The sequence below is a fragment of the Podarcis melisellensis genome, assembly GCF_964234715.1.
Source record: "Podarcis melisellensis genome assembly, chromosome: 12".
NCBI classification, from domain to species: Eukaryota; Metazoa; Chordata; class Lepidosauria; order Squamata; family Lacertidae; genus Podarcis; species Podarcis melisellensis.
The window spans coordinates 41,975,385-41,990,615 of NC_138544.1; the positions used below are offsets into that span (position 1 = coordinate 41,975,385).

Here is a 15,231-nt window from a genome sequence, read left to right on the forward strand (position 1 = left end):
TTTGAGGGGGAAGAGGAAAAAAAGAAGGGCGAGGCGAAGTAAGCTGAGGCATCTCTCAGCGGCAACAGCTGCTCTCGATCCGGTGATCAAGCCAGTGGGGGCTTCAGGAGAGCCAGTCGCCAGCATACAGCCCAGAAGCGGGGGGGGGGGAGAAAGGGGGGGATTGCAGCAGGAGGGATCGCCTCAGCCCACCTAAGCCATACTCCCGGACATATGCTTAAATATGCCCATGTTCCGTATACAAGAAGACCCCCAATGTTTTACTAATTTTAAAAGTAAAAAACCTTGTCTTATATACGGAAAAATATGGTACTTATTCCTACTTGGCAATGAAATCAGAGTCCAACGGCCACAGCAAAAAATATCACCTGGCTGCTCCTACTCCAAATCTGAAAAACAACCCATTCGTTACTGCAAAAAAATCACCTCCCACCTTACTTTGCAAGGAGCGAAGAACAATTGCAGACATGTCCTTGTGATGTGCAAATGGCCAGCTTTGAGTGTAAGACACCAAAAGATTCCTGAAGCACCTAATCTCTGACCATTTGCACATTATAAGATGCATGTCTTCAGGCTGGTTTCTCTTCAAACTGAAGTAGAAAGCAACATTTATGCTGCCATTCCTCAGAGCCTTCCTGCTTTTCAGTCATCAGCTCAAAGATTTCCAGGTTGTTAATAGAAGTGATTATTGCACCCCCTAGTGGTGAATATTTTAAAATGAATTCATTTCTGTTCACCCAGCCAGTTGGTTAAGACGTAAGCCATCAGTTCTACCACGTTATCTGGAAATGAGGTTTAAACATATATGGATACAGCTGGAAGGAGGGTACACACTAAAATGTACAGGTTGACTAGCAAACAAAGCATGTGTTTTTTCTTGGTGTGGAAGTCAGCTTTCCAAAATAAAAAAAGTAGGACACCAGAGCCAGCCAAAAGCACGCTGCTTCTACAGCAATCTACATTACTCCCCTTCAAGCTATTCTGACAAAGCTATCTAGGCCAACTTGTGTAAGGTCTTAATCAGGCCTGAGGCTGACTTTTTAATTATAAAAATAAAGGATATTTAAATAAAATTGTTACACTGGCAAGATGAGATTAAGAATGTAGGACTTCACTTCCCCAGCTGGTTCACGCATGATCTGGGCATGCACATGGAAGGGACAAGGACTGAGTTTCAGGATGACATCCCTGCATACACAACAGAATACATGTATCAATATGAAGTACCCATGCAATACATTACCATCCAGGCAGCTTGCAAGGGTGGGTTGAAATGGTATACACAGAAATCTTAGGTTGAGTCCTTCTTCCTATGGGGAAAAACCCATAGTGTATAAACTGGCCTTTAATGGGAAAACTGTGAGCTGACTGATGAAGCCCCCTTCCAAAATGCTCATGCTCAATATAGCACCTCAGTACAATATATGGAGATACATAGGTAGAAAAAACAATGTCATCCAATGGCTACGACCTTAAAAGGTTATATAGGTCTCAATGAAGTTCACTAAAATTCAAAGATTTTCTTTATTTAAACACAAAAACATTTACAGCATGCAGGTAGTTAAAACTATATGGCATCTTCTCCAAACCAGTTATTCTTAAATGCATTCTCATGCATTGAGAATACATAACTGTTTATTCAGTGGCAGATCCTTGCCACAGGCAGACTCTTGTCATTTCAGGTCTACTTTAAAGTAGTTAATCAGTAATGTTATGCAAATAATTTAGTTTATCTCCAGGAATAAATAGTCTTCTTGCATGTCATTCAATTCCTGTCCTAAGCCATTTTTTTAAAAATAGCCTAGAGGAATAAAAATTCAAGAACTGTAAATTGGAAGAGTAACGCATTTAAAATTCTATTGCAGATTGAAGATTCTAAATTTACAAAACCAAAAAATTGTCCTGTCCATGCAACCTACCATAGGAGAGCCAAAGAACATAGGAGTCCTTTTGAAAGTTTAAGTTGCAGTTCTTGGTAAACTTCATAAAAGGTTAAAATAAAAAAGCTTAGGTATAAAAAGGATGTACATGTTGAGCTACATGCTAGTTACAGTTTATTTAACTGTTTAATTACACAGCCATGTCAGCACCAAAACCCGTGATACATTACTTACAGGAATGAAACTAACGTAAACAGCCATGAGAAAATATCCTGCTTCATTTGAGTAACTGCCAGGAAACCAGATTGAACTGTGTAAACCGAATCCAGACTGAAATTGTACGGCTATAGTTGAGAAACTGACATAGGCCAATGCAACTGAAAATACAACTTCAAGCACTTAACAGAGATTCCTTCTCCACCATTTTCCCTTTATACAAGTCCCCTCTTATTTCATCTTTTCAATTTGGAGTGTTTAATTCAAGCACAAAAGAAAGAGGTTAATCTTATGACAATTCCAAACTAACAAGGGTCTGGCTGATTAAAAAGAAAAGAAAAAGAAAACCCCAGTCTCTAAAATAAATGTATTAAAAAAGACACTAATCAGAACTTAAGGTATTTGGGGGGGGGTGTCAGTCAATCTTTTCTATTACTAGGCTCCGCCTTAATACAAATATTTTAATTTGTACAAAAGATAGTCATAAAGTTCTACAGAAAACCTACCCCGCCCCCGGCAAGTGCCTGTGAATGTACTTCAGTATAATATAAAACTGGCATCAACTTACTCTGGAAAAGCAGTTATTCAAAATCTCTCAACTGTTGGAAAGCATTTTCTTTCACTTCCTACCAGTCAAGTGACTGTAATGAGAAAACTTTTCAAAGCCTTTGGACAATATTGAACAGTAACTTCCCTGTCAAAGGTGTTCTTTTGAATTTTGTGGCATGTCGTTTCAAGTGCTTTTTGCTGGGCAAAACTTTAAACTTGGTCTCAAAACTTTGCAAAAGTAATGATGATGACAATGATGTCCAACAGGATTGCTAGAGAAAAACACATTTACAGAACTCTAGATTTACAAATAAGTTACAGTACAGTTTCAGTGTAGCACAATTTCCATTTCCATCCTACATTTCTGGCCATTTTATGCACTTTCTTTTCCCCCTTTATTCACTTGGTTCCACTTATTCAATCAATTCATTCTCTTAAAGTCAAATTTGTGGTTTGAATGAAATATGATGCACTGATAATACAAGGAGTTCTACAGTGCCCTGATTTCTCACTGGAAAAGTTAACCAAATTCATCCAGTTCTGGTGACCAATTAACAGGCTTATCAAGATGAAGCAGAATGTTTTCACCTCATCACACTATTCTGGGTATAATCAGGAACAGGACAGATGAAAAGTCATTGCCAAAGTCTTTCCATGTAAACTTACATTTACTACTTGTTATACAGTATTAACTCATTAACCTGATAACAGATTTAATCAAACAGTTAAGCAGCCTCGTCAAAAAAGGAAAATTTTCAATCCACGTTTTTTTGAGAGACTTCAGTGCCTAAGGGCAGTCGTCATAAGCACACCTCAGTAATTGCAAACTGTACACATAATTTTAGTCTTATGCTCTATACAGCCATCCAGGCAAACTTAATGTACAGTGCTGCTCTAATTCAAGAGTGGGTCAAGTAGTGTTATTAAAAGTGGTAAAATTAAAACTTTACTTCAACATTGTTCCACAATCCCTAAGACCATTAAATATACATAAATTAAGCTAGGAAATTTTAACTAAGATGTTGCTTAACATACATTCAACTTGGCACAGTGCAGACTAAATTTAAGACGTGAAAGACAGATCAGGTAATGAAAAGAGCTACGTTTTAAGTTACACGTCAATTTCCCAAGAAGAAAGTTTTTCCTAGTTTTGTTTGGAGTCAATTAGCCAAATTTGTAGAATGAGGAGAGCTGTACAGACCAGTATAAGTTTATACAATTTTCAAAAAAATAATCCTACAATCCCCAGGGAGAGACAGATAGACGTCACTGTCACGGAATGACTCTCATTGCGCAATATCCAATCCTCTTCATGCTGTGTAGCTTTCAGCATCTAGAAAAAGCCAAAGAAACTTATGCATACATAGAAAAATAAGTGAACAAAATGTTCATAATTTTATTTTACTCTAAAAATTGTGAGATTTACACAATTATTTTCATCTACATTTACTCACTGAAAACTATTCACCATTTAAGTTTGTGCCACAATTTCAGTAGAAGATGCTGTACCAGATCTAATACAGAATTAAGGTATCAATGTTTTTCTAAATGCTAACTTGTTTAGCAATCATTTTAAATTAACTCCTTATATTTATCACTATACGTCTTACTCCCCTGGTTTCTTTGCAATTAATCTTCCAATCTCAACTCTGTCTTCCTTAAAACCCATGAATTCTGGTCTTTCTTTAGCTTGTTCCTCAGTTTATGTACATTAATTTGGAGGCAGCTGAACTGGATTTACCCCAGTAATACTGAATTAAAGTATTCCTCTCTTATCCTTAACATTCCTTATAACTTACTGAAAGCCATCCCAGTCAGACAGGCAACTACAAACGCTGTTTAGTTGTGGTATGGCAAACTCGGTGGGGGGGGGGGGGAGAGGCAATGTGTGGAACATGATAAGCTATTCTGGAACCTATTTGGTTCTGAACTAATTACGGTATTTTACGCTCCATAAGACGCATCTGACCATAAGACACACCTAGTTTTTAAGAGGAGGAAAACGAGAAAAAAATATATTCTGAACGAAACAGTGGATGCATGATTTTTGTGGTTCATGCTGTGGCCACATACATGATACGTGATTTGACGGTGAGTTTGGGGTGACCCAATGCAAAAATCCAGAGGATCCATGTGGATCTATGCTTTGTAACCACATTTTTGCGCCATTGCGGCCCCACAAAACAGTGGATGCGAGATTTTTTTGGTGCAGCCTATAGCCATGGACATGCAATGTGATCTGATGCTGAATTTGGGGTGACCCAGTGCAAAAATCCTGAGGATTCATGCGCTTTCACCTCCCCACTCCCAGGCAGCCTCCTTTATAGCTAGCATCCCTTATCTCCCTCCTGATTGTTTGCCGATCAGCTGCTCAGCGGCTTCTTTTCAACACCCCCTTCCCTCTTGTTTGCCTTAGTGTCTTTTCCTTAGCTGGAGCAGTTTTTTGCTCCTCCTTTTCTTCTAATTTCTCTTCTCACTGCTTGTTTTAGTACTCCTGTCTCCTCTCCTTGCAAGTTCTCTGTCTTTACCTCCCTGCCCCCCCCCCCCGCAGCCTCCTTTACCTGCAGCCTTATCTCCCTCCCAATCAATTGCTGATCAGATGCTCAGCAGCTTCGTTTCAACACCCCCTTCCCTCTTTCTAAAAAAAGAAGAAGAAGCAGCACAATCTGCTTTTCGCCTCTGGGCAATTCGGCTCCAGGGACCACGAACTGGTTCCATAAAACACACAGACATTTCTCCTTACTTTTTAGGAGGAAAAAGTGCGTCTTATGGAGCGAAAAATACGGTAGTTTCAAACAGCGTACTTGTTCAACTGAAGTTGCCCCCAATCACAAATACTCATATGGATCTGGACTCTTATCCAATACTGTATTTAAACAATCATATTCCCTATTTTCATTGAAACTACCAAACATTTTAAACTGAAGACAGGATATTAAATGGAATAGACAAGTTAACTGCCAACCTTGATAATGTAAATTCATGCCTTCTCCTGCCGTGCTCCGCCTCCACGTAGGGCCACTGGCTGGCTGTTTTGAGTAAAAGCACCTCCCCCACGAATTGCACTTGGATGAGTCGGAGAAGCTGCTGGATGCTGACCAGGGCGAATGGGTTTAGCTGCATGAAACAAATGCAAATGTTAAAGGTAAAGCCAAGTCAAGTTTTTAAACAATTCAGCTGTGCTGGTTTATTGATACTTCATTGTTATTTTATTTCCAAAGGAATATGCATGTTTGTTGTTTTTGCCGCAAACTTAGTCTTGTAGTAACTTAATGACCAAAAAAAGTTATTATGGTACAAACTTTTGTGCATCATGGTTATTTCATACATCTGACCAAGCAGACTCAAATCAGTGTAAGTTTTTGCAAATGAATGCGTTAACACTTTTAAGGAGCCAAAGATTTTGCAACTTTTATTGTTACTAATATTTACTATGCTGCCTTCTAAGCAAGTTTTCTAAAAAATGGGTTCTCGGGGCAGGAATCACCTAATGTGCCCTTTCAGGAGAAGCCCTGTGCAAGGATACCTGCTTGCTCAATGGGACTTTCCCACCCCTCTCCTCCCATTGTGTGCCCCTGCAACTGGCTCAGAGGGGCCAAAAGAACCTTCAAAACAGTGCACTGGGGGAGGAGGGGCGAATTAACCTGGCTGGCAAGCTGCATGTCTGCATGGATAGAACGCTTATAATAATGTTGAATTCCACCCTAGATCTTTAAATATTTCTTGCTCCTATAACCAACACCCAACCATGATGAAATTCTGAAACTACCATACCCATTCCATAACTGTGCAAGAATACAAGTTACAAATTTTATGTCCTGTAGTAAGCATCTTGATTTGTTATTTTTTGATACCGCTGCATGGTGATTTGATTAAAGTATTTTGATTTTACCTGTAGAAATATTTCTATTCTGAAAGGTGGAATATGCATATACATAACTATAACAAAACTTATTATAGTATGCAATACTAACAGGATCAACAACCCTCACATATTAAGCTTGTGAAAGTTTTGTTGTAACATGTGCTTGCACTCCAGAAGTATCTAAATCCTAAATTGTACTACTTCAATCAACTAATGTCCTAATTTCCAGACTATACAAGTAACAACTTCAGATAATCTGGTCAATGGACAAATCAATAGAATTTATGGATATGCAAGTGATCTACCACCATTCTAAGATCCAGGTGTAGAACTAAGTAAGCCAAGAAAAAGGGATCAATAATTGAATTCATGTCATACCAGTACTGTTAACGTTCCCATTTTATCTACTAACCAATTTGCGCAGAATGTGCCTTTCTGATCATGTTCTTTGACCTCACAGCTTCCTTAATACGATCTACTTCCTGTTGGTAACGCTTGCGATCACGAGATGCATTCTCTTTGGCTTCCTTTAGTGCTGACTCCAAAGCTTTAACTCGCTCAGCTGTAGCTCTAAGTCGTTTCTCCAGTTTTGGAAGCTCACAGCGAAGATCTGCATTATCACGTACCAGCTGTGGGTAGAAATATATGTTTCATATAGAGCTATGTTAAATCTGGACTATTGGAATTAAAGCCTTTGCAAATCCTTTCACTCCATGGTTACTTTGAACAGCACTTTAACTAACAAAGAATTCAAGGTAAAGTTAAAGCATCCAGAATAAAAAAAAATCTTCCCTCAGAGCTAACCCCTACTTAAATTTTCCATAGTAATAGCCTCCTTGAGAGACATGGGTGCAACTAATTGCTGCAATGTTTCTTTGGGATTCTCTAGGGACGCAAGTGGCGCCGTGGTCTAAACCACTGAGCCTAGAGCTTGCCGATCGGAAGGTTGGCGGTTTGAATCCCCGCAACAGGGTGAGCTCCCATTACTCAGTCCTGCCAACCTAGCAGTTCGAAAGCATGTCAAGGTGCAAGTAGATAAATAGGTACTGCTCCGGCGGGAAGGTAAAAGGCATTTCAGGGCGCTGCTCTGGTTTTGCCGGAAGCGGCTGAGTCATGCTGCCCACATGACCCAGAAAAACTGTCTGCGAACAAACGTTGGCTCCCTCAGCCAGTAAAGTGACATGAGCGCTGCAACCCCAGAGTCATTCGCGACTGGACTTAACTGTCAGGGGTCTTTTACCTTTTTTAGCCTTCTTTTCTCTTCTACTGCATGACTAGATTTAGTAGGATGTAGGCAAGTCATATGAAAGAAAGCATGGCAATCAAGGTAGTTAAATTTGGCCAAATAGTTCTTGATTTTTACTCAGTAGCACATTTACTTGAATAGGGCAACTTGTGGCAACTTTAAGAGATAAAACGTGTGAGCCAAAGAACTTCAGTATGTACAGCATGGATAAGCTTTTATAAAGCCATGGAAATAGATCAGATTATAAGAATATATTTCAGATTACCTGTTTGTGGACTTTTGTGAGCTGTTCAAGATTATTCTCAAGAAAAGAAATCTTCTGTTTCTGGGCAGCACTGCCCCCTGTGTCATCTGAGTCAATCTCTGCACTCTATGGCGATAAGATAGGCAATCTGAGTTTCGATCCCCATGGAATTAGTACAAAAAATATCAATAGTTTCTAAAATGAAGAACTGGGCATTACCTTCTTAACTCTGGTAGCCAGATCTTGAACGAAAAGTTTCCTAAGATTGTGCAGGGTCTGAAGTTCTTTTGCCTAGGAATATAAAGATGGCAAACTGTAGCATTTTTAGGTGATAAATTCAAGAATCTGAAAGATACTTTTTGAATATTTAGCTTACCACAGTCTCTTCTAAGCCTTTCAAGTCTTGTCTTGCTTGTTCTCGCCTATCTTGCATAACCCTAAAGTGAACAAAAATGTATTAACCTACTATTCTTCCCGTCTCTAACCCAAAGTAGAATAATTCAAAACATCTAAAAAGGATGAAACATCACACATAGACAGCTGCTTCCACTTTTAAAAACAGAACTATAAAATAAAACTTCCATTGGACAAACCATCTCTGCCCACATTCTGAAGCCCAGAAGTGCTGGGTTGAAGTAAGTTTCATTAATTTGGAGGCCACAACCAAAAGAGGAACAGAGTATACACATTGTATTTTAACATGTGGTGTTGACAATGCACAATGAAAGAGGCAACTTGCATCTTACGTGAGGGTTCAGTTCCGGGGGTCCACGAGTGTATGCAAAACCATGTAAAGCCCAGAACCCCTGGAATTAGCCCTCCCTGATGGAGGACTGTTTGATTGGCTTCAGGAAAGAGGCATGAGGGCCTTGCCTCCTTCTCAAAGCCTAGGAAGTGCTTGCCCATCTTTGCAAAGAGGGATCTAGGACACTGCCAAAGCCCTTGTGCCACCTTCCAAGAGCCAGATAAACCCACAATCACAGCTTTCCGCAAGTGTGTGTAAATAAATAAATAAATGCAGAGTGCATTTCCTAAGCTCTCCAATTATTTATTTATTTCTCCCCCAAACTGTGCAAAGTTGTGATTGTGTAAGTAAGATATATGTGTAAGATAAAAATTATTTGTAATGTGATTCAAAACTGTCTGACCAATTGTTCTTCAAGCAAAGAGTACATTTTTAAAAGCCAACTAACCTGTTGGCTCAGGAAGAAGACGGCTTATTGGGGAAATGAACTTTTGTTTTAGTTTGTGGGAGAATGATAAAGAACTATGTGTGCAACTTCAAATGCTGAGCAAATCATGTGAAAGTAGCTGAAATAGAATTAACCTTCTTGGTCACTTTATAAACATAGAAGTGGAGAGTAAATATTAGATGTGCCTCTTTCACTTCCTTCCTCCAACTCTTTATATATAATTTATTAAAATGCTGAGCTAATCAAGAACAACATGACATCTATCTTTACACAGGACAGGGGGAAACTATGAAAAGGAACTTCTAAATCTAGAATCTTGCAAATGCATACTATAAACTGTCTATATACGAAGGCTAATGGGTACTAAGGCTAATGGGATTTTGAAAGACAGATAATGCATTATTCTGGTTTGGTAGAATGCATTTTAAAACAAAACCTGTACACGCATTTTGAACAACTAAATTAATACTTACATCATACAACTTATATAGCCTCTATCTATGCTTCAAACATCCAAGCATGTCTGTATTTAAAACTTTAGACTATCCTATCCTTCCAATTTCATTTCAGTAAATATTGATCTAAGATCCAAATCTGCATCTAACAGCTCTTGATTTTTGAGAACAGATGCTATTAGGGTCGTTGGGAACTCCTATAGCAATACAGGGTCGCATCAGACTTCCTAATTAGCTTTTATTTTTTTTAATACCTTTCTAAAAGTTGCTAATGTTCATTCATAGGTAACTTACATAGGCAAAAATTATGGAACCTTTCTGCTCAAAACAGTATGCCAGAATGAATAATACACTGTGTCCACACATCAAAGTTTGATTTGACCAACCAGATTGTCCACATTATTGTTCTTACTTACGTTAGTTCATGCAGTTTCCTGCTTTTATCTTGATCGGTAGCTTTCAGTTTATCATGTTCAATTCTGAGTCGTTCCTGCTCAAGCATCATCTTCTGATTTTGACTAACACAGAATAAAAAACATGTAATTATGATGTGAGAGATTTCCACAAAACCAGCCCTTCAATCTTGTGACATATTATTAGTTGCCAAAACATGCACATTAGACTGGGATGGGATCAGATTAAAAATTCTGTTGGAACCCACAGTGAACCATTAGAATTGACAAACAATTCTAGAACTGATAGCCAAATTTAGAAACCCTCAAAATAAAGCCTTTCTAAAAACACTATGTCAATACTGGAATGAATTTTACATTTTTGGCACTAACATTAAGCTCCCATCTCACTAGGAAAGAAAGGTGCAAAATGAGCCATGAACCAAGGCTTACAGTTACATAAAATGAGGATATTTCTATTCTTGCTAAGGTACACTGCATGCCTGAACACAGGCTGGATTTTTATGTAAATAAATGAAAGTGAATAACACATTTATAAGACTTAGGATGCAATCCTAACCCCATTTATCTGAGAGAAAGTCCATCTGAATTCAATTTACTTCTGAATACACATAGTAAGGACTGCACCGATAGAAGTTTTTTTTTGAAAAAGCTGTTCTCTGCCCTCCCACAAAGACACATGCAGTAGTTGCAAAACTTACTCTTGCAGTTCAGTAATTAGTTTCTCCTTTGCCTCAACCTCATCTCTGAGACTGCTAATCTGCTTCTGATGAGTCTCACGGTGACTTTGAATCTGCTGTTCGACAGCTTGCTAAAGAACCAAATATTCTGATGTTACTTCATCATAAGTGATTGCATTTTTGAAGAAACTAATTTTGAATTATTGATTAAAACATATAAGAAGTTTTCTTGCCTTGACTTCATTTGCTGTTTGAACCTTGTTTAGATGCTCCTTCTCCATTTCGTGAACTTTTTCTAGTGAAGAAAAGAGCATTTAGTTAGAGTACACAGACAAATTTACTGGATTCACAACCTCAGACTGTTGCAAGATCATAGCATGCCACACCTAAAATATTATGCACCTTACAGAAGTAAGAACATAACAACTGTACAGGATCAGACTAGTGACCTATCTTGTCAGGTATCCCAATTCCAATTATGGCCAAGTTGATGCCTCTAGGAAGCTCTCAAGCATAACTTAGCAATGTAACGTTTTTACGGAACCCTTTTCATAAGTGATCAAAACACTTCACAGGTACATTTAATCCTTACATACACACCATATTTCTTAGTATCTTCCCCCTATTACAGAAGTGTGAGACAAACAGCTTGCTGAAGACCAGTTCACAGTTCATGCTCCTTAAACATTAAGCATATAGTAAAGCAATTAATACCTTGTGCTCGAAGTTCGACTAGCTCATCATTCAGCGAATCCACAGACTCTTCAAGCTGTCTTTTCTTCTGTTCCACATTCTGAAGGTACTCTGTAAGTGACTTGATCTTGGCTTCATGCTTTCAGGGTGAAAACAAGAATTGAAATTATAGAAGCTACATGTGAAAATAAACTTAAAACAGCTTCACAGTTACATTGCAAGACTAGGATATATATCTGTAGAAGCATATACTGAAGTACTATATATGGAACTGCATATCACAAGCAGAAACATTTAATTCTCCAAAATAATGAAGTTTGATCAATTTCTCTATCTCCACTAACATTTAAGGTACAACTAGCTTGCTTCAATATTAAAAGCTTCAAGAGTAAATGTTCTTTACATGATGTGGGCTGACATGGTAGCAAAATCCAATACATTGCCCAAAATATGAAAGTCGGTTACTGACACATTTGATTTCTAGCTGCCTTTTGAAGTTGACCAGTGGTTTTGAAGTTGACTGCATGTGTTGGAAGTAGTTTGCATCTGATATAGCTCTTGCCTTTGTATACTAAGAATGAGACCCACTGTATCAGCAAACCTTTGCATCCAAGATGGAAAACTAGTACCTATAAGCATCCAGTCACTAGATCTAAATTTCAAAACTCATCCTCAAAAGCTGTTGAAATGTTGTAGCCCAAATTAGTCATGCACAATGTGGAAAATATATGAAAGCAAAGTGAACTGCTTATATTAACCAATTCACTCTAATGCTTATTGGTCAAGCAAAAAACAATTCCTATTATTTCCAGTGTTCAGGCTGTGACAGTCCTTGTTTCGCCAACTAAAATGGGATAACTCACACACAAGAGTGAGGTATCAGGAGATTTGGGGGCTTGCAGAAGTACAAGAAAATGTTTAGGAAAAACCTCAAGAATAGCTCCATGAGGACTGACTGCTGGAGGGAAACAAGGAAGGGGAATGGAACGGAGCAGCAGGATTTCTGACCAACAGCACTTCACAACACTACATTTTGATGTAGGTTCCACTTGTGATGATTATAATTTAAGAAGTGCACTTTTACTTACTTATAAAGCACATAGCTAAGATTGGAATCAAGAAGCAAAAATGACATTAACTGGCAGAGCCAAACCATTTCATTTACCTGTGAGATACGGAGCTGACAGGCCGCTAGCTCTTTTTCATTTTCTTCCATTTTCTTATTGCTCTCTGTCTGTGTACTTTCTAACTGCTTACACCGTTTTACCATAGTTTTCACTTCAGATTTCATTTTACTGATGTAGAGCCTTGCAACTGTGAATTCCTCATCTATCATGCCAGTTCCTTCTGGTTGCTGAGGAGGAACAAGTTTTTAGTTCAAAACATTTTTAATATTAGAAAATCATGTGACACATTCACAGTTCAATATATTATTCAGCAAATAGATCTATGCTTTAAACTAGGATTGTGACAAAATGACACCCCTGTCACAACAAATGTGCACTATTTTTGCATATCCTGAAAGTCAGTATAAATAAAAAAGGCAGGAGCAGTTCTTGCCAAACCTCTATAGGCAGTGAGCTCCACAGGGCAGGGCCTGCAACACACTAAATGCTTAGTCTCTATGGGGTGTGGAGAACCACCAGAAGTGCCCAATCAGGTTTTTAATGATCCTCAATGTACTTTGGGCCAAATTATTTAAGGGTTCATGAACCCTGAACCATACCAAGTAGCAAGTCAGCAACCAGTGCAGCTCCCTCAGCAGTTGAGTTTTATGCCTCCAGGAATCTGTTCCTGTGAGGAGTCTGGTTCAAAGAAACTGCTGCTGCCACAACTAAGCAAGCAACCCACCCATCCACCCAATCTTTCACAAATACCCTGCTTCAAGTATTTGCTTGCAAATTAATCAAAGTTAGTACAATTTTACGGAAGAGGAGCCCATGACAGCCATTCTTTATGCTGTAATTGTAAGCACCAGCTACAAAACAAACATTCACGGACACTGTCATGCTTGTTTTAAATGCTTGAAATGGTACAGAAGAGACAAGGACAAGGAAGCACATTCTTAATTTATCTACATAACATTTTAAAAAAAAACTCAGGAGAATATAATATAGCTCAACTTACCTTCACATCATTATTTCCCACAGCAATTCCTATTTCTGCAAGGTCTTTTAGAAGAGATGCCATCATTTCTGTTGCTCGTTTTTTCTGGTGATTGGTCATTTCTTTAAGTTTCTGAAGCTCTGTATCTATACTAGCTAAAGTTACCTGGAATAAGAGAAGTGTGGATCAAATAAAGAACATATGCCAGTAATAATATGAATATGTGTATTTACCCAGAAAACAATTTAAATAACCAGAATCAACCGATATCTGTCAGTCTCAAGAACATCAGTAGAAGTTGAAGTTGGAGAATGCATATCCTTAACCAAAAGGAGTGACCTATTCTACAAATACATGCTTTCTAAAGTGTAGTGTTATAAGTAGTAGTAGTGTCAATAACCTTCTAGGACAGAAATGGGAATCTGTGGTCATCTAAATGTTGCTGGACTATAGCTTCCAACATCCCTGACCACTGGCCATTCTGGCTGGGGCTGACAGAAGTTGGAGTCTAACTTACTCCTGATGCTGCCCTAGGTAGATGCAGATACTATGGTGTGTTGCACAGCTAGGGAACGGAAATCAGACAAGACAGAGCAAGTCCACTGTGTTACACACAATTACATTGAGCCAATCACATGGGGATCTCAAGATAGGATGACAAACCTTGAAATGTACATGTTTGTTTACAGAAAATAATGGTGTATGAATATAGAATCATACAATTGTACAGTTGGAAGGAATCCAAAAGGTCATATAGTCCAGCCCCCTGTAATGCAGGAACCTCAACTAGATCATCCATGGCAGATGGGCACCCAAACCTTTGTTTAAAAAGGCAAGATAGTCCACTACGTCCACTACCTGTCATGGGAGCCACTGTGTAGCAGTTTTTACTGTCAGAAAGTTCTTCCTGATGCTTAGTCAGAATATCCTTTATTGTAACTTGAACATTGAGCATATGGCATGTAATTATGTTTTTTAAAGCCCAGTGAGAAAAGAGTTTCAGTTCATTAATAGTTGTAAAACCATTTGGACTGGCAACAAAAAAAGGTGGTTTCTTACCGATTTCTGATTCAGCTCCTCACTAAGCATCTCGTATTCTTTTGCCTTGTCTTCCACTTCCTGAGACTTTTGATCATAGTTGACAGCCAGCTCCTCAAGGGCTTGGAGAACTTCTTTTACCTCCTCCTTAGAGGCATCGTTTTCAGCTTGAAGCCGATTTAGTTCAGCTTGCATATTGTCTTGGTCCCGCCTGGTAGATGCTAGAAGCTACACACAAAAGGTTATTTTAGTTGTGTTTTTTTAAGCAGTTGTTTCCTAGACTGTAAAAACCATCACAATTTGCTCATTTAGAAATCTTTATGTAATTAGCTGCTTCTGATATTTTTAATTTTGTTGTTGTTGAGTCCCACCTATGCCTACCTATAACTTTTGAGGCCCTTTTAAAGATCCCTTGCACCAAATGAGGTGCAGCAGGTGGCTGATAGAGAACAGCATTTTCACCATTAGACCCCTGGCCATCATTCCTGTGTGGTCTTTCCAGCATCAGGTGATGAGCTTTAGATTTTCCCAGACATCTCAATCTCTTAATGATTTATAGACCCCTTGGATATTTCTGGAGTTTTAACAGCTGTGACTATTTAGTGCTTTTTATTTTTGCATAAGTGTTCTTAACTGTTATTGCAGGCCATATA

The 15,231-nt window shown here is 38.5% G+C and overlaps 1 protein-coding gene across 1 annotated transcript in view; it reads right to left on the reverse strand.

Annotated features, from left to right (window-relative positions):
* Positions 1-1,510: 1,510 nt before the first annotated feature.
* KIF5B (kinesin family member 5B) overlaps positions 1,511-15,231 on the reverse strand; it is a 35,019-nt gene continuing 21,298 nt past the window's right edge. The window contains exons 14-26 of the mRNA XM_081882781.1: positions 14,600-14,806; positions 13,562-13,705; positions 12,600-12,788; positions 11,456-11,573; positions 10,975-11,036; positions 10,763-10,872; positions 10,065-10,166; positions 8,377-8,437; positions 8,220-8,291; positions 8,022-8,126; positions 6,923-7,139; positions 5,611-5,762; positions 1,511-3,978 (exon numbers count right to left, since the gene is read on the reverse strand). Of these exons, the coding sequence (XP_081738907.1) occupies positions 5,626-5,762; positions 6,923-7,139; positions 8,022-8,126; positions 8,220-8,291; positions 8,377-8,437; positions 10,065-10,166; positions 10,763-10,872; positions 10,975-11,036; positions 11,456-11,573; positions 12,600-12,788; positions 13,562-13,705; positions 14,600-14,806 (1,524 nt within the window). The 3' untranslated portion in view covers positions 1,511-3,978; positions 5,611-5,625. The remainder of the gene's footprint in view (positions 3,979-5,610; positions 5,763-6,922; positions 7,140-8,021; positions 8,127-8,219; positions 8,292-8,376; positions 8,438-10,064; positions 10,167-10,762; positions 10,873-10,974; positions 11,037-11,455; positions 11,574-12,599; positions 12,789-13,561; positions 13,706-14,599; positions 14,807-15,231) is intronic.